Below are 19,912 nucleotides of genomic sequence, written 5' to 3'. Positions count from 1 at the left end.
GTCTCCCTCTCTCTGCCCTTCCCCCACTCATGCTCTGTCTCTCAAAAAATAAACATTAAAAAAAATTTTAATTAAAATTATACATATGTATTACTTTGATATAATGTGCAATTTAAAAACAATAGAATATTTATATTATATATTATATAACATTTATATTAAAATAATTTGTAAAGCCTAATCCATTTATAAATATATAAATATACACACAGAGAAGTTTTGGAATGCATATAACTGTTACTAGTGACTCTCTCTGAGTGATAAAGTTATAGGAGTTTTGCTGGTTTCTTCTTTTCCTACAAAGATTTGTATTGTTATTTTAACAAGAAATACACTTTTTCTTGACAAAATATTTTAAAGTATTTGCTTACCTTAGCTGATTTTTCAATACTTAAGCCTCCATCCAACTTAAAAAGAACTGTCATATTATATCCAGTCTGGTTTCCATGTCCATGAGGCCACCAAGTTTCTACAGTAGCATTCTTTCAAGAAACAATTTAAGTCATTCTAAGTAATCTGTGGCATATTTTCAGCAAAATAATATAGTCATTCAGAACATTGTATCAGTGTATCATAGAGTCAAGCACAGAAATTCTAGGTTCTATGTTATGCCAAATTATACCAACCCATAGATAATACTTAAAAATCAACAGGCTAGGGGCACCTGGGTGGCTCAATCAGTTAAGTGTCCAACTTCGGCTCAGGTCATGAACTCAGAGTTCATGAGTTCAAGCCCCGTGTCAGGCTCTGTACTGACAGCTCAGAGCCTGAAGCCTGCTTCAGATTCTTGTCTCCCTCTCTCTCTGCCCCTTCCCCGCTCACGCTCTCTCTCTCAAAAATAAATAAACATTTTTAAAAAATTAAAAAAAATCAACATGCTAGGTGTTTAGCATGGATTAATATACCAAAAGGGAAAGGAAATAACAGAATAACATGGGTTATCATAAAAACAATTCTTTTCATTTCTAATACTGAAGCTTATTTTATTTTGTATTCTTAACATTTAGAACTGGACTTTGAGGTTGACTCTCCTTTTAAGCCCAGAACTAGAAACTGTTTTGAGTTCTTACTGTATCCAAACAGTAACTGAATGTTGATTTACTCCATCCTATTCGGTTCACAATGATCAATTCCAGTAATAACAAAAGGAAAAAGAAAAGGAAAAAAAACAGCCCACTTTTACTGGTGAAAGATCATGAGTTTAGAATTAAAATTCTGTTTGTAAAATAGCGCCAATATTCAAAATAATTTACAAGTACCAATTATAATCACTGTGTTTAAATATAATGCTTAGTATGTATTTTGGATTCAGGATGCCACAAACAGTGCAGAAAAGTTAAAACACAACACACTTGCCTTCTTGAGAGGAAAGGATGCCAAATCACATATTCTCCATTTTCTTAATCTTAAAATTTGGAAAAATCATTCCTTAGCTCATAACACACACACAAATATGAAAGGTTAAAAGTGAAGGAAAAATGGGAAAAGTACATTTTTCTTTCATACTCAGTCCCTTCTTTATAGTCATTTCTTCTGAACAGTATTGCTCTTCATCTAGTGGTTCTGAGGAAGTACCATCATTCACCTTATTAATTTTCACAAATAGCTCAACAATCCTTTCCCCAGGTTGAAGTTCAATGCTGTACATCTGCTGTGTTTGCAGTTTAGGAATGGCTACTATCACTTGACCAGAAATTGGCTTTGGGCTGACAACATCAAAAGAAGACTCTATTTCAAGATTCCACCCCTGGGTATGGTTATCTAAGACATAGAGAAAAAAAAAGAAAAGAAATATATATATATATGTATATACACACACACACACACACACATATATATATATAACACTTATATATATATGAATATATATATAAATAATATGCTAAGCATTATTGCTGCACTCCTTAGGATTCATTGAAGAAAATACTAAAGCAGCTTCTAAACTAGTAAGCATTCCACAGATGCTGTCATGATAAAAAGTTCAGTGGAAATTCTCATTTAATCTTCATTCAGTTTTGTTTTTTTTTTCATCATTCATTTTGAAGAATGACCAAAATTATAGATTTTATAGATACCTCTAAAAATGTTACAATCATAAGTCATAAAAAAACTTTATAAATAGAATATCACCAATGAAAATATAACACAAATTTTCTAAGACTGATACACGTTTACTCCTTTTTATAAAGTAAAAATACAGAGTTTCTTAAGGCATATAATAAGGTATAAACTTAGATGTAGTAGAATTAACAAAATGTGAAAAAACAGAGATACACAGTTGAGCCTTGAACAACATTGGTTTGAACTGCATGGCTACACTTATATGAGGATTTTTTTCAATAAATATATTGGAAAATGTTTTTTGAGATTTGTGACAATTTGAAAAAACTCATAATTGAACCACATAGCTTAGAAATACAAAAGGAAGGCATTATTATAAGAGTACAGTATATAATACATATACAAAATATGTTTTAATCAACTATGTTATTGGTAAGGCTTCTGGCCAACACTAGGCTATTGGTAGTGAAGTTCTGGGGGAGTCACTGGGGCTCCTGACTGGCTCAGTCAATAGAGCATGTGACTCTTGATCTCGGGGTTGTGAGTTCAAGCCCCACATTGGGCTTAGGGATTACTTTTTAAAAAAGTTACATGTGAATTTTCAACAGTGCAGGGGGGTCAGCACCCTAGTCTCCATGTTGTTCAATGGTCAAGTGTTATTTAATCAAGAAATATTTGTATGTGCCATGTACTCTGCTAAGTGATGAGAATTAAATGGTGGCCAGGATAAATATGGCCCCTGACTTCATGTCTAATGGGTCTTCATGTCTTAGACTTCATGTCTTAGACATGTCTTCATGTCTAAGAGTCTAATGGGATATAGACAAGTACAATGGTGAGATTATACCAGGATGGGAGAAATATGAGGTTATTCTGAGAAAACATTCACAGGAAGAAAGGTCACCTAACTTACAGAGGGTGAGGGAAGGCCTTTGTGAAAAAGCAGTATGTAGCAGAGCCCAGAAGTACATCAAGTTCAGAGGCAGATGACAAGTATTCTAGGCACTATGAGAAGCAAGGGTGAAGAGCCATGAGTGAGGAAGAACAATCATTAACAAAAACTTGAGCAATAATGAAACTGGTAAGGGAGATCAGTGTGACTGAGGAAGTAAGCAGGGTCCAGCTCATGCTGGGTCGTGTGAGGAGTTTGGGAACTTCACCCTAGCTCAATGAGGACCCACTGGAGATTTTTCATCAGAAAGGGTAACACGATCAGATCTGCATTTAAAAAAAATTACAATGAGGGGCGCCTGGGTCGCTCAGTCGGTTAAGCACGGGACTTCAGCTCAGGTCATGATCTCACAGTTTGTGAGTTCGAACCCCCTGTCCGGCTCTGTGCTGACAGCTCAGAGCCTGGAGCCTGCTTCAGATTCTGTGTCTCCCTCTCTCTCTGCCTCTCCCTTGCTCACACTCTGTCTCTCTCTCTTTCCAAAATAAATAAAACATTTAAAAAATCTTTTTAAAAAATGACAATGATACAGCAGGATAAAAATGGAAGAAGCAGAGAGACGTGAAATTTCTATCTGTGCAAAAGGGATAGAAAGCGCCACTTGGAAAATCTTGGAATGGAGACGAGGAAAAGAAAAAGAAAAGGTAGCAAGGCTGAAAAGGAAGGTCATGGGGACAAAAGATGAGACAGCTGCCCTGAGGAATGAGACTTAGGGAGTGGAGTCTGAGAATGGGTTAGAATGTTTCAGGAGGTTTCGAAGTAGCATGTTATATTATGTGCAATATAACACCTTCCTCTATCATCCATTAAATTCACATTGTTTAATGTCTCCAGAATTGAATCTGTGCATTTTAAAATAAGACAGTATGCCAAAGCAGGGTTTGGGCGAGAGCAAAGTAGAAAAGCAGACTCCTATTTTTTAGGTTACACAGGAGACACCAGGGATGAAGTACCCAAAAAGCCTGGATAGGCAGGCTGTCAGAGCCACCAATGAAAGTTTTCATTCCTTCCTGCCACAGAAAGGGAGGACGTGACTGGTACAGATGCAATTAGCTTTCTATGATCTATGGCAAGAGACTGAAGAAGTTCCTGCTTGAGGGCTTCCGTTTTCCTCTGGAAAAAGGGCCAGGAAAAGGTTATCAGCTGAGAAATATCTTAGAGACCCTTCTCCCAAAAATAAGGAGGAGGGTTCGATAATCATAGCTCTGCCACAAATGAAGAAAAAACATGTATGCTGATCAATGACCAAAGACTTTATAACTGACATTCTTTACAAATGTACAACCACACCAGACCTATTGTAAAGATGGTCATACATCTCATCATCTGCATCTCATATCAGCCAAAAGTACAGATGGGTTGGATGTGCACAAAAGTAAAACTAATCCTGGACTTAAGAACTATTTTTACTTATTAAATGATTCATTCTTAGGAACATTACTCAATGAGCCCTGAATTAATTTGTTCTGATCCAGCCAATTCTGTAGTTTACACACCCACAGCCTCCAAGTTTTTCTAAGATACAGTAAAATATATCAAGACAACCATGCTTATTTGTTAAAGATACTTTTCTCCTACCAAGAACACATGAAGTCTCTCAATTTTCCCTTTACAGCACCTTTATTGTTTTTAAACAGAACCACACACTACAATCTTATCTGAATGTATTGATTTTCTAAAATATCCCTAAATCTTTGACAACTACATGACCTCCCCATCGTATTCCATCTGGCTTCCCTTACTATCTCTTATTTCAGGAAATAATAATAGATAACATTGACCCAGAACTTCCTACGAACTAGGCACTGTTTTATGCTCTCAACATGTATTAACTTATTTAAGCATCACAACACTGCTATAAGGTAAACTCTATTATTATAATCATTCTATAAATGAGAAAACTGAAGCACAGAGGAGTTAAGTAACTTGCCCAAGATCACACAGCTAGTAAGCTGCAGAGCTTGGATATGGACAGTCTGAAACTGTCTATATAAAGAGTCTATATAGAGACTATATAGTTAACCTCTAAGTTATGCCAATCATATCCAAACAATTTCCCCAAAAAACATGTCTTATTGGTGTTCAAGATTTTTACAGTAGGGAGGAGGTTTAATTATATAGGGGAGCATTTGTTTTAATGATATCAAGTGATGATAGCAAATATATCTTTTGGTGAGTCTTTAACCATAACAGCACAGATTCATAAAACTTTTGAACTAGAAATATGTTGACAGATCACCTAGTCTACTTTCTGATTAGTGTTTGATTCCCTCTAGACTACCAGCTGGCAAATAACTGGTCCTTGGGCAAAATATAACCTACCTCCTGTTTTAATAAATAAAACTTTATTGGACTGAATTGTGTTCCCCACCTCCCCAAAATTCATAGGTAGAAGCCCTAACCCCCCAATATGATTGTATCTGGAGGTAAGGTCTTTAGGAAGTAATTAAGTTAAATGAAGTCACCAGGCTGAGGACCTAATCTGATAGGTCTATGGCCTTATAAGAGAAAAAGATCTACCTCCTTCTTGTCCTCCCTCCATCTCTCCTTGCTTCCTTCCTTCCTTCCTTCCTTCTTCCCTCCTTCCCTTCCTCCCTCCCTTCCTTCGTTCCTTCGTTCCTTCCTTCCCTCCTTCCTTCCTTTTCTTTCTTTCCAGCACCCCAATCATGTGAGGACACAAACCAGGAAGAGAGCCATCACTACAAACCCACCAGCCAGCACCTTGATCTTCGCTTTCCCAGCTTTCAATGTCTTGTTGAGGCCACCCGGTCTATGGTATTTTGTTAAAACAGGCCAAGCAGGCTATGACAATAGCCACGCTCATTTGTGTACATGTTGTCTTCTGTTGCCTTTGCACTACAATGGCTGAGTTAAGTAGTTACAACAAAGACATTTGGCCCCCCAAAAGACTACAACGTTTACTATCTGAATCTTTACAGGAAAAGTTCACCTAAAATATTTCCCCCAAAAGACTATTCTAATCTAATATCTGTAATGAAAAAAAAAAAGCCTCTGCCTCACAAAATAGCCTTCCCTTTTGCTAGCCTTGACTATTGTAAAGTCATTCTTCACATTGATTTGAAATCCCCTTTTCTTTAATTTCCACCTGAAGATTTTAGTTCTGCCCTCTAGGTACCTCCTACCAACTAATAACCACCAAGTTTGAGCTGACTCCTTGGACATTTCCTATTACTTCCTGTTCAGTGGAAAATCAGCTGCTTGTAAGGACCTCTGACAGGAAGACAAATAGTGTAATTCCCAAAGGTTACTGGCAGTCTCTATTGCTTCTAACACAGAAAGCTCTAAAGTAAATCATCAGTTCTCTGGGGCTCATCTAGTTAAGTTCCTTAGGTGCCACTAACTGAAAAAACTAAGGCTGCAGAATGTAAAAACCCAATATGAAGACTTACAAGCCTATCGTGTTATCAGCAGATACACTATACTAACATATTTTGCCCTCTCCTCTTCTTACAAATGGAATACAACCTTTCCTTCCAGAAGCCCTGGAGAATTTAAGTAATTTAGCTTCACAAAGCACATCTAGAGTCTTAAATCATCATTAATTTTCCTGGTATTACCTGGTCACTTCTTTTTACTTGCTACTTTAAAAAAAAACTTTTGGGGGCGCCTGGGTGGCTCAGTCGGTTCAGCGGCCGACTTCGGCTCAGGTCACGATCTCGCAGTTCGTGAGTTCGAGCCCCACGTCGGGCTCTGTGCTGACAGCTCGGAGCCTGGAGCCTGTTTCGGATTCTGTGTCTCCCTCTCTCTGACCCTCCCCCGGTCATGCTCTGTCTCTCTCTGTCTCAAAAATAAATGAACGTTAAAAAAAAATTAAAAAAAAACTTTTTGGGGCACCTGGATAGCTCAGTCAGTTAAGCGTCCGACTTCGGCTCAGGTCATGATCTCACGGTCCGTGAGTTCAAGCCCTGCGTTGGGCTCTGTGCTGACAGCTCAGAGCCTGGAGCCTGTTTCCGATTCTGTGTCTCCCTCTCTCTCTGCCCCTCCCCTGTTCATGCTCTATCTCTCTCTGTCTCAAAAATAAATAAACGTTAAAAAAATTTTTTTTTTAAAAAACAAACTTTTTTTTTTATGTTTATTTGATTTTGAGAGAGAGAGACAGGGCGCAATCAGGGGACAGGCAGAGAGAGAGGAAGACACAGAATCCGGGCTCCAGGAGAGCAGGCTCCAGGCTCTGAACTTTTAGCATAGAGCCCGACACGGGAGCTGAACCCCCGAAATGTGAGATCATGACCTAAGCCAAAGTCAGACACTTAACTAACTGAGCCACCGAGGTGCCCCTACTTGCTACTTTAAAAATACATAATCCTGTTTCTAGTTTCTAGAAACTTTCTAGTTAAGGGGAGCTCCCTTTTATAAACTAAGACCCATTTTTAGGGGCACTTGGGTGGCTCAGTCATACACATATATGTACAATGGAATATTACTTAGCTATCAAAAAGAATGAAATCTTCCCATCTGAAACAATGTGGATGGAGCTAGAGTAAATTATGCTAAGCAAAATAAGTCAGTCAAAGAAAGACAAATATCATATGATTTCACTCATATGTGGAATTTAAGAAACAAAACAGATGAACGTAGGCGAAAGGAAAAAAATGAGAGGGAGACAAACCATAAGAGACTCTTCCTTTTTTTTTTAGTGTTTATTTATTTATTTTGGGGGGAGGGCAGAAAGAGAGGGGGAGAGAGAATCCCAAGGAGGCTCCACACTCAGTGCAGAGCCAGATGCAGGGCTCAATTCCACAACCCTGAGATCCTGACCTGAGTCAAAATCAGGAGTTGGACGCTTAGCTGACTGAGCCACCCAGACACCCCAAGACACTAACTATAGAGATCAAACTGAAGGCTGCTGGAGGGCTGGAGGGGAGGTGGGCAGGGGATGGGCTAAGTGGGTGATGAGCACTGGGTATTACATGTAAGTGATAAATCACTAAATAATACTCCTGAAATTAATATTACACTACATGTTAACTAATACTTAAATAAAAACTTGGGAAAAAAACTTGGAAAAATAAATAAAAATAAAAAGCTTTTGCACAAAAATAAAAAAGCAAGCTACTGAATGTGAAAAGATATTCACAAATGAAATCTCCTATAAGGGGTCAATATCCAAAATATATAAAGAACATATGCAGCTCAACACCAAAAAAGAAGAAATAATCCAATTAAAAACAAGCAGAGGACCCAAACAGACATTTTTCAAAAAAAGACATACAGATGGCCAATGGGCACATGAAAAGATGGTCAACATCACTCATCACCACAGAAATGCAAATAAAACACAATGAGGTATCATTTCACACCTGTCAGAATGGCTAGAATCAAAAAGACAAGAAATAACAAGTGTTGGTGAGGATGTAGACAAAAAGGAACCTCGTGCACTGTTGGTGGGAATGTAAATTGGTGAAGCCACTGTGGAAAACTGTATGGAGTTTCCTCAAACAGTTGAAAATATAAATACCATACGATCCAATAATTCCACTACTGGGTATTTACCCAAAGAAGACAAAATCACTAATTTGAAAAGATATATGCACCCTATGTTTACTGCAGCATTGTTTACAACAGCCAAGATATGGAAGCAATCTAAATGTCCACTGATGGATGAATAGACAAAGAAGACACTGTATATATGTGTGTATAATGGAATACTACTCAGCCACAAAAAAGAATGGGCCTAGTGGGTACCATGCTAAGTGAAATGAATCAGACAGAGCAAAACAAATACTGTATGACTTCCTTTATATGTGGAATCTAAAACACAAAACAAAAGGCAAAGACAGATACATGAATACAGAGAACAAACTGATGGTTCCCAGAGGGGCAGGGGTTCGTAGGGGGGGTTGCAAAGTGGATAAAGGGGAGTGGGAGATACAGGCTTCCCATCATAAAATGAGTAAGTCACGGGAGAAAAGGTACAGCATGGGAAATATGGTCAATAGTACTGTAATGGTGTGGAATAGTGGCAGATGGTAGCCACACTTGTGGGGAGCATAGCACAACATATAGACTTACTGAATCACAATACTGTACATGTAAACATAATGTAACGTGTGTCAGCTATACTTCAATCAAAAAATAAAATAAAAAATAAAACAAAAATCAACAAAAGAAGGAGACTAAAAAAATGCCGAACGATGCCTATGACTCCCCAGCTCTCCTGAAGTGGAATGCAAATAATTCCAAAAATGGAAAGTACCGGGATGGGGACAGTTAAGAAGAAAAACTATTAACTGCCTCCAAATCAGGTCTCCTTCCCTATCACACCAAGTCAGTTGTATATCCTCTCCTCATCCTGACAAATCAACTCTGGGCCCAAACAATAGGGGAATTCTATTAAAACAGGGTAGACAGGCAAGACTGACCTGTTTTCTCTACAACTTGAGGCCTCCCCAGGCCGAAAGACTCAGTGATGCCCTCGCTGATGTCCTGCTCCCTGAAGAAGAGACTGCAGTCTACGGTGTGTTCCATGTAACCTCAATCAGGCAGGAACCCAGAGGATGGCAGGCAGTGTGGTTCTGGCCACTGCCTCATTTTCAAATTTTTCCAAAGCTGATTCAGCGAGGTCTCTTTACCTTTTTATTGTAAGTTTATTTATTTATTTTGAGAGAGAGAGAGAATGAGCAGGGGAGGGGCAGAGAAAGTGGGACAGAGAGAGAATCCCAAGCAGGCTCCATGCTGTCAGCACACAGAGCTAACGCAGGGCTCAATCTCACAAACCATGAGATCACGACCTGAGCAGAAACCAAGGGTCAGATGCTTAACTGACTGAGCCCCCCAGGGGCCCCTGGGGAGGCCTCTTTAAAAACAAACAAACAAACAAACAAACAGGGCACCTGGGTGGCTCAGTCAGTTAAACGGCTGACTTCAGCTCGGGTCTTGAGCTCATGGTTCAGGTTCGAGCCCTGCGTCAGGCTCTGTGCTGACAGCTCAGAGCCTTGAGCCTGCTTCTGATTCTCTGTCTCCCTCTCTCTCTGCCCCTCCCCCATTTGTGTTCTGTCTCTCTTTCTCTCTCTCTCTCAAAAATAAACACTAAAAAAATTTTTTTTAATAAAAAACAAACATGAGTCTGACTTGGGTGGAAATTTGTACAAAGCATAGGCAGCTACACACCCAGAATGATGCGTGCTGCTTCTTCATGCAAACAACCTTCAAGACAACTCCAATTTGTGTAAATGTGGCCAATATGTTAACCTTAAAATTCTCTAAAATATGCCAGCTCCTTTTTTTTTTTTCAACGTTTATTTATTTTGGGGACAGAGAGAGACAGAGCATGAACGGGGGAGGGGCAGAGAGAGAGGGAGACACAGAATCGGAAACAGGCTCCAGGCTCTGAGCCATCAGCCCAGAGCCCCACGCGGGGCTCGAACTCCCGGACTGCGAGATCGTGACCTGGCTGAAGTCGGACGCTTAACCGACTGCGCCACCCAGGCGCCCCTGCCAGCTCCTTTTATATTCCTATATGGTCTACTTCTTTGTCAAGATGTGGTCAGAAAAAAAAGAAGACAGCTTGGGTTGCCTGGCTGGCTCAGTCAATAGAGCGTGCAACTCTGGATCTCAGCGTTGTGAATTCAAGCCCCTGTTGGGTGTAGAGATTACTTAAAAATAGCATCTTTTTTTAAAAAAAGCAAGAAAACAGCTTTATTCACAGTTGTCTAAGAGGGAAAAAGAAGTATAACACGACATGGAAGTAGAAAAATAAGACATAGCTGGGGCGCCTGGGTGGCTCAGTTGGTTGAGGGTCCAACTGCAGCCTAGGTCATGATCTCCTCGTTCCCAACTTTGAGCCCCACATCGGGCTCTGTGCTGACAGCTCAAAGCCTGGAGCTTGCTTCAGATTCTGTGTCTCCCTCTCTGTCTCTCTGCCCTTCCCCATTCATGCTTTGTTTCTCTCTCTCAAAAATAAATGAACATTAAAATATTTTTAAAAAAAGAAAAATAAGAGATAGCTGAGTTATTTTAATTCAAGTGCATACACAACTACCAAAAAGATTCTAAAACCATATCCTAAACTTTAACTGATTATAATTAAGCCGCAAGTATCAATGTCTTTATGTAGTCATGTGTCTAGCTTCAAGAAAAACTGAATTCTTCCATACTTATACCCTCACTTGGTTGTAATTACTGCCATAACTTACAAATCACAGGAAAAGAACCATGGAATGTCAAAGGCAGAAGAAACCTGGCAATCTCCTCATCACTTTGTAGATGAGGTTCCTGAGACCTGTAGAACCTAGCTCAAAAGCTCCAGAGCCAAAGGACAAATAGAGGGCCCATGTTTCCTAGTATAATGTTCTCCACCTTGCATACATCTCTCACAGAAACACCTGCCAAAGAGAAAGACACTAGCAGGCACGCACAGATTGAAATCTGTATTTAAGCAATGAGGAAAACCAAAAGCAAAAGTACTTTTATGATCCAGGAATCACATTACTGGGTATTTACCAAAAAAATACAAAAACACTAATTCAAAGGATACAAGCAACCCTATGTTTATAGCAGCATTATTTACAACAGCCAAACTATGGAAGCAGCTCAAGTGTCCATCGACAGATGAATAGATAAAGAAAAGGTGGTCTCTCTCTCTCTCTCTCTCTTTCTCTCTCCCTCTCTCTCTCTCTCTCTCTCTCTCTCTCACACACACACACACACACACACACACACACACACACACTGGAATATTACTCAGCCATAAAAAGAATGAAATCTTGCCAACTGCAATAACATGGATGGAGCTAGACACAATAAGTCAGGCAGAAAAAGACAAACACCATATGATCTTACTCATATGTGGAATTTAAGAAACATAACAAGAGAGCAAAGGAAAAAAGAGAGAGAGAGAGAGAGAGAGACAAACCAAAAAACAGACTCTTAACTATAAAGAACAAACTGATGGCTACCAGAGGGGAGGTGGGTGGGGGGATATGTGAAATAGGTGATGGGGATTAAAGAGTACACTTATCATAATGAAGAAAATAAAATGATAAAAAAACAAAGCAAAGGCCTTTCAGAATCTTAAGTCGAAATATAAGGTACATTCAATGTGAAACAAAGCATTTGGGGGAGAATGTAACATTAAAATGTTAGCCTCTTAATAAAAAAAGGGTCTGTGAAAAAGAACACTGAAATCTACAAACATAGAGAATGTGTCTGACCCTCTCCTAATTCATAATTACACGTTGCCACAGTTTCTTCATTTGTCAAAATACCATCTTTGTGGGGCGCCTGGGTGGCGCAGTCGGTTAAGCGTCCGACTTCAGCCAGGTCACGATCTCGCGGTCCGTGAGTTCGAGCCCCGCGTCAGGCTCTGGGCTGATGGCTCGGAGCCTGGAGCCTGTTTCCGATTCTGTGTCTCCCTCTCTCTCTGCCCCTCCCCCCTTCATGCTCTGTCTCTCTCTGTCCCAAAAATAAATAAAAAACGTTGAAAAAAAAAAATACCATCTTTGTAACCTAAACTATCTCATAAAAGCATAACAACAGTTATGGGAGCATCAAACAGTAGAAGTATATTTCTTGAATTATGTACTGTCTGTAAACCTTGACAGGCCCTATAAATTATACCCCAACCAAAAAATCCAAGATGGTAAACCTACTTAGAGGAACAAAATATATCCAAAGGTCATGGTTAGGAACACACGATGGCGTCTGGGGGGTTAAGAACTAGCAATGAAATGGAAGAACATTCGGGTCAGCATGGGAAGGATCTGCAAAGGATGATAGGTTGCTTATGTAAGATGAAAAACGATGCTTCATCTCATTGGGGGGGAAAAGCTATTCAAAGATAGCTGCCTTGATTAGCTTCACCCTGCTGAGCATCTAACAGCTCCTCCTTCTGCCCGCTTGCTCCTTACATCTTTAATAGGTGATGAAAAGCTGCAGTGAAGAAACAGTAATGACAACAAGCTGAAATGACCAAGCCACCGAATATTTAAATTCAAACATAGGATATTTTCCTGTGTTCCTGCTAGGATTATAGGACAGCCTTCCGCAGCTGCTTTTCAAAGAGCGAACAGCTTGCATTAGCCAGAAAGGCAGGCTCACAGTTAGTTACAACAGCTGTCTTCCCCTTCTTTACCAAGCAGCAAGATCTCCTTGCTTACTCAGCAGGACAAAATCCTCAAAGAGGAAACTAAAGCAAAAGAGACGCAAAGCAAAATCTCCCCCAAACAAGGATAAATTGGTAAATTCCAGGGCAAAAAATCTACTCAGGCAACAAGGTAGCTAATCACAGGAGAGATCATTCAAGCAACTTACCTACCCATAAAGATATTTTCAAGGGTAAATGCTGTTATCTGATGAATAAAGTAATTCAAAGAGGAATGAGAAAGTGATGCAAAATGAATGCATTCAAAAAGATTGCATTAACCAAGATTGACAAATCTTTGCTTTATTGCAATATTATATTCACTATAGGCAAAGGGCTGCAATGACCTTCAACACAGGCTTCTGCTGGGCAGGCCGAGGTCAAACCGAAAGCTAAACTCACCTCTCCAACTCACAGGCTAGGTTTCTGAGTTGGAAGGAGTGGGTGCTTTAGGCTGAGGCAGCAAGTAAATTTGGATAGGGTGGGAGATGGCAGCATTTCTGGGTAGGATAGAAGCGCCTACACACAGGTCAAAGATGTACAGCTCACCTCAGCTCAAGAGGAGGGTTCACATACTGAAAACACCTCTGTGCTGTTTGTTTTTTTTTTTCTTTCTGACTGTGGTAATGAAAGATTAAACAATGTAGCATTTCATCAGAACACACTTACATAATTTGGACTTAATGTTTGTAAGTAAGCTTATGAAAAGCTCGTAAGACCAGACGATCATCCTTGCCTAATAAATTTTGGGGCATAATGGGAACGATTCACAAATATTACAAATATGATTACACATATGAAAGACCTAGCATGGAGAAGATGATCAACAAATGAATATATGTATCTCTTTCTCTCCCGCTCTCTCACTTTGTCTCTGGGTCTCTCCCACAGACACCACCACCAGCACCCACCGCTGCCACGCAGGGCGTGCAGTTTGGGCCACATCATTCGCTTATAAATGTCCTAATCTTTGGAATTGGGGCATCCACCCCTACCAGCTATCTTCTCCCTAACTCTCCTTCCCACACCCCTTGGAAACCCAGGTCCAGCCAGACTTTCCCCTCCCCTCCCCCAGCAGGGCATTCTTCCACCCCCTTCCCTAGAGAAAAGAACAGGAGAATCTTGCTGGGTTTCTACACCCAGTAAAAAACATCTGAGCTTCCCTTTTCTGCACCAGAGTCAGTCTTTCACCGTCCAGAACACTGAAAATGTGGGTGCCTAGAACAGCTACTGCTATTTAAAAGCTGAGTTAGAGGGGCTCCTGGGCAGCTCAGTGGTTGAGCAGCCGACTTCAGCTCAGGTCATGATCTGACGGCTGGCTCATGGGTTCAAGCCCCACATTGGGCTCCGTGCTGACAGCTCGGAGCCTGGAGCCTGCTTCTGATTCTGTGTCTCGCTCTCCCTGTGCCCCTCCCCTGCTCACACTCTGTTTCTCTCTTTCTCAAAAAAATAAATAAACATTGAAAAAAATCTTTTTTAATGATAAAAAAAAATAAAACCTGAATTAGAATATTTCAGGGCTAAGGAGGAATTATTCAAATAAATATTTTCTAATAAGGTTTTAAAGAAAGTCACATCAATGAATTGGTATCTTTAAATATCTAGATAAATGGCAAGAGTTAAGATATAACAGGAGTAATTCTTGCTTTCCTTTGACCTCAGTATTTTTTTCAAATATAAATTTGTTCTTACTATGTTAAAAATTAAGAATATGTGAAAATCATTGAGGAAGCTGAGGTTAGGGCAAAATCAAACAAATGACTACAGAATACTGAAAAATGAAAAGTTTAGAAACCTCCATCATAAGGACTGAGAATGCAGAAAAGGAAAAAATATATATATAATGATACATTTATTATATACATAAAGTAAACTAACTCACAAGAATTTCAAGTTAATTTTCAAAAAATAAAGAGCCTTTTTTCTGCACACAATTAAACTGGGGAGTGTGGTTGGCCATTTGCTCTTCAGTGGTAAACTCACCAATTTTAAATTCAGAAATGATTTGAACATTTGGAGAAGCAAAAAGGTGATCTTTTTGTAGCCTCAGCAGGGAGAAAGCAGAAAGTGCCACACAGTCAAATTCATTTAGCCTTTCCTAATGAGTTGGCTAAAATTACTAAATAGAGTCTCTTAACTGCTTTCTTCCCTTACTACAGAAACAATATAAGCTCAGCATAGAAATCTGGAAAAGACAGTTGAGCAGAAGAATAAAATACAAACTGTGTGTAGCACTATTACCCAGAGATAGCCACTGTTTGCTTTGGTTCTGACCAACCTCATTTCATGCTTAAATTTTAAAAATTAAAAGATTTGATTTTAAAGAAAAAATACATGTATCTGGTTTTAACTACAAACTAATCCTTTTAAGAAAACTTGGGGCGCCTCGGTGGCTCAGTCGGTTAAGCGTCCGACTTCAGTTCAGGTCATGATCTCACAGTCCGTGAGTTTGAGCCCCTCTTCAGGCTCTGTGCTGACAGCCCAGAGCCCAGAGCCCGGAGCCTGCTTCAGATTCTGTCTCCCTCTCTCTCTGCCCCTCCCCGCTCGCACTCTGTCTGTCTCTCTCTCAAAAATAAAACATTAAAAAATTAAAAATAAATAAATAAAAAACTTTTAGTGCCTCTCACAATGCCTGCCTCAAATTATGTACCAAATAAATGCATAAAAATATTAGCTTATTCTCTTTATTATTTTCCAACTTTCTCTTTTTTTAAATGTGTTTTTTATTTTGAGAGAGAGAAAGTGTGTGTGCATGATGGGGTGGGGGGGGCAGGAGGGCAGAGAGAGGACAGAGGATCCCAGGCAGGCTCTGCACTGACAGCAGAGAGCCCCATATGGGGTTCAAACTCACAAACCGAACCGTGAAATCATGACCTGAGCCGAAGTCAGACACTTAACCAACAGAGCCACCCAGGCGTCCCATTATTTTTCAACTTTTAAATATCTATTGATTTCAGGGATGATTGCTGTCTTTCAAAGAAAAATTGAAAAAAAAAATTCTGGAAAAAATTCCTAAAGGAAGTTCTTCATCTCACTTTTACGTGTTTATGCTTCAATTGTCTTTATTACATCAAATAACCAAATTGAAGTCTATAAAATTAATCAGAAATATAAGAATTACTGCTTGATATGCACAGGGCATATCCTATGAACAGGAAACATTTTTCTATATGTTAAGTATGAAATATACTGCAGTCACAAAATAGGAAAAATGTAGTTGACACGGGGAATTGATTACACTGAGAATCTAAATTAAATTTTAAACCTCATTTAAGTTGATTTAATCCAGACAAAATTCACCCAGTCACTAGTGACTAATAAACTGAACTGTAATGACTCATACTCAGGAAGAAATGTTTAGCTTCATATTCAAAATTTTAAATTAAACTAGAGCAGTGTTATTCAAATGTTTTCAGATATCAGGGTATTTAGTATTCATAGCACTTCTTGCAAACCACCCAAAACACTGATTAAGCTTCAAAACAATGAAATAAATAACTTCTTGCGAAATCAGACCTCTCCTCACACTGGATTTTATTATATACCTGAGAAAAAAATATTGGTGGGGATGGGGAAGAATGAACCATCCTTTGATTTTAGTAGCAGAACTCAGTTCAAGTCATACCTCTGAATACTTTAGAAGCACTAAACTAGAGAGCTGTGGGCAGCCACATTTGCACACGCAATTTAAACTGCGTCTTTTCATGCCTTTTTAACGTTTAAAAATGCCAGCAGCACCTAACAACCTCAATTATCAACCATCTCTGATTTGCTTTTTTTTTGTCTTCTGCCTTTACAAGACTGATTTGGCTGGATGGAACAGCAATGTCAGGTCACCAAGACTCTTACACAGACACACCGCCACATTCTTGCTTGCTGATTCCATCCAGGTAGGCCTGCACGTAACTGGACCGAGCCTCGCAAGGTATCACTCAAGATCCCCCTTCACCGATTTCCCTGACTTCTCAAATCCTCACTGATCTTTGATCTTCTGAACTACCAGCGTCCCACCCCACAAGGTTATTACACAGTCTTGTTTGGTGTAACTGTTCATATCTTCCCTCCCTTATCTCCACCAATGTGCAGGCATGAGTATACTAACTCTAGTTCCTTTCTAAACAAACAAACAAACACACACAGTGCTGGGCAAACAACTCAACAAAAATATCTGACCGGCTCTTCATGGATTCGTGGAGCTCAGTGAAATTTCTGACAGTTTATTCAGTGCTCCTGTCTTGGGAATCATTCCTTTCGCTGAGAAAGTAGTATTCTTTATCTTACAAAATTTTCTGTATGCTCTGTGTGCGTTCCGGTTTATTTTCAACTCTTAACAAGGCTAGTGTGGCATGGCCTTCAGAGGAGAAAACGCGCAGTGATCGAAGCAAATCAAGACCTCAGCACAGTGAAGTTCTCAAAGCGGGGACAGAGGCCACAGGGAGGAGCACAAAACAGCAGGCCTTTTAGAAGGAACACTTAGCTCAGAAAAACCCAGAGCTACTCTGGCTTTCTCTCATCTTCTTTTCAAAATATGTTTAAAAGTATCTATCTGCCTCCTTCCTGCTTTATACCGTAAATTTTCATGACAAATCACAGTCTGTGTGTATTTTTCACACATAGAAATTTAACGTCCCCCCCAATTCTTTTTAAATGAACTTCTGGAAAGTATATCTATATCTTCAGATTATAAACCCAATGCTTATAACATAGAGGAGGCTCAAAAAAGACAAACAAGAAAGCACATCTCTTAGCTTACCGTAGATAGGGGAAAACGTGAAGAAGTTCAGATGACAAATATTATAGGCTTCGATTCTGACATCTTTCCAGATGCCCTGGGTAGGGAAGGACGGCCCCCAGTCCCAACTAAAGGAACTCTGCTCCTGTAATTTCCAGGGGGGGAAAAGATGCATTCCAATTACCATGACATTTAAACAACTGTGAAAAGCTTTTTCTTTTAAAATATCATATGCATGCATATTAGTTTGCTAGGGTGGCCATAACAAAATACTACAGACCAGTGGCTTCAACAACAGAAATTTACTCTTCCACCGTTCTAGAGCCTGGCAAATCCAACATCAAAGTGGGGGAAGCTTTGGTTTCCTCTGAAGCCTCTCTCCTGGGCTTACAGAGGGTCACCTTCTCACTGTGTTTTCACAGTCTTTTTCCATGCACACACACACACGTGCATTTCCTCTTCTTACAAGGACATCATTCATACTAGACTATCTCCCACCCTAAAGGTCTCACTTTAACTTCATCACCTCTTTAAAGATCTTATCTCCAAACAAGGACATCATTCATACTGGACTATCTCCCACCCTAAAGGTCTCACTTTAACTTCATCACCTCTTTAAAGACCTTATCTCCAAACAAGGTAGATTTTCAGCCACTGAGGATTAGTACTTCAACATAAAAACTCAGGGGAGACATACAATTAAGTCCATACTCTGTGTATATGTGTGTGTCCCATATGGAGCATTTAAAATGGCCTACAACTGGGGTGCTCGGTGGCGCAGTCAGTTAAGCGTCCAACTTCGGCTCAGGTCATGGTCTCACAATTTGTGAGTTTGAGCCCCGCATCGGGCTCTGTGCTGACAGCTCAGGGCCTGGAGCCCGCTTCGGATTCTGTGTGTATGTCTCTCTCTGGCCCTCCCCCCTCACACTCTGTCTCTCTCTGTCTCTCAAAAATGAATAAACGTTAAAAAAAAATTTTTAATGGCCTACAATGATTCCCTCCTGGTATTCATGCCCTATGCAATCCCCTCTCCTCGAGTATGGATTAGACCTAGTGAATCACTTCCAACCAAGAGAATACAGCAGAGGTGATATCGTTTCCAAACAAGTTATAAAAAAAACTGCAGTTTCTGTTTTAGGTGCTCACTGTTGCTCTCTCCTAGCCATGAGGGAAGCCAGCTGCCATGTTGTGAGGCAGCTCAGTGGAGAGGCCCACATGGCGAGTTTAGAAGCCAATCTGAGGCCTACTGATGACCACATGTGTGAACTTAGGCACAGACACTTCAGACCTAGTAGAGCCATGAGGTCACCACAGCCCTGGTCCTTTCTTGGCTTGACTGTAACCTCATGACTGGCCTTGAACCAGAGGCACCCAGCTAAGTCACTTTCAGATTCCTGACTGATAGAAACTATGATTAAAAATGTTATTTTAAGCTGGTAAGTTTGGGCATAATTTGTTATACACCAGTAGGTAACTAATACAATAACTCATATAGGAACCTATGCAACATAGTTAAATTTGGCAGAAATGTTTTAAGAACATAAAATCTGATTATGTACATTTATTCTTCAAAAGCATATGATACTGAAGCAACACAATTAGTCACTCTTTAAACTTCTCCAAAATATCTCTGAACTTAGCATTGTATTTAAATTTAATACCATAAAGAATATTCTATTTAAATGCAATAACTATAAAAAATGAGGAAACATTAAAAAATAAAGATAATCAAATATGTGAGGTTATGAGCTCAGCTTTTAAAAAGGAATAAGCACACCTGTTGAGATGAGCACTGGGTGTTGTATGGAAACCAATTTGACAATAAATTATATTTAACATAAAAAATGTAAAAAAATTAAAAATAATAATAAATAAAAAGGAATAAGCACCAGGGGAAGAGGGAGTACTGAGATTTTTCTGAATGGAGCATTTGTAGAACAGAGCCCGAGGAATTGGCAAACTGTTCTCATTTAAAGTATTATTTGCTGGGGCGCCTGGGTGGCTCAGTCAGTTGAACATCCAACTCTGACTCTTGATTTCAGCTCAGGTCATGATCTGAAGGTAGTGG

At 39.6% G+C, this 19,912-nt stretch overlaps 1 protein-coding gene across 6 annotated transcripts in view; it reads right to left on the bottom strand.

Moving 5' to 3' along the window:
* MANBA (mannosidase beta) overlaps positions 1–19,912 on the bottom strand; it is a 110,223-nt gene that overhangs the window by 63,485 nt on the left and 26,826 nt on the right. For all 6 annotated transcript variants that reach the window (XR_008296223.1, XM_027061579.2, XM_027061589.2 and 3 more), the window contains 3 exons: positions 17,866–17,989; positions 1,586–1,761; positions 372–482 (listed from right to left, as the gene is read on the bottom strand). Coding sequence is in view for 5 of the 6 variants with exons in the window: in XM_027061579.2 (XP_026917380.2) it covers positions 372–482; positions 1,586–1,761; positions 17,866–17,989 (411 nt within the window). In the remaining variant the exon portion in view is untranslated. The remainder of the gene's footprint in view (positions 1–371; positions 483–1,585; positions 1,762–17,865; positions 17,990–19,912) is intronic.

This window comes from Acinonyx jubatus, chromosome B1 (assembly GCF_027475565.1).
Source record: "Acinonyx jubatus isolate Ajub_Pintada_27869175 chromosome B1, VMU_Ajub_asm_v1.0, whole genome shotgun sequence".
Taxonomy (NCBI): Eukaryota; Metazoa; Chordata; class Mammalia; order Carnivora; family Felidae; genus Acinonyx; species Acinonyx jubatus.
The sequence above is the reverse complement of the archived record's forward strand: the minus strand, read 5'-3'. Positions and strand labels throughout refer to the sequence as shown.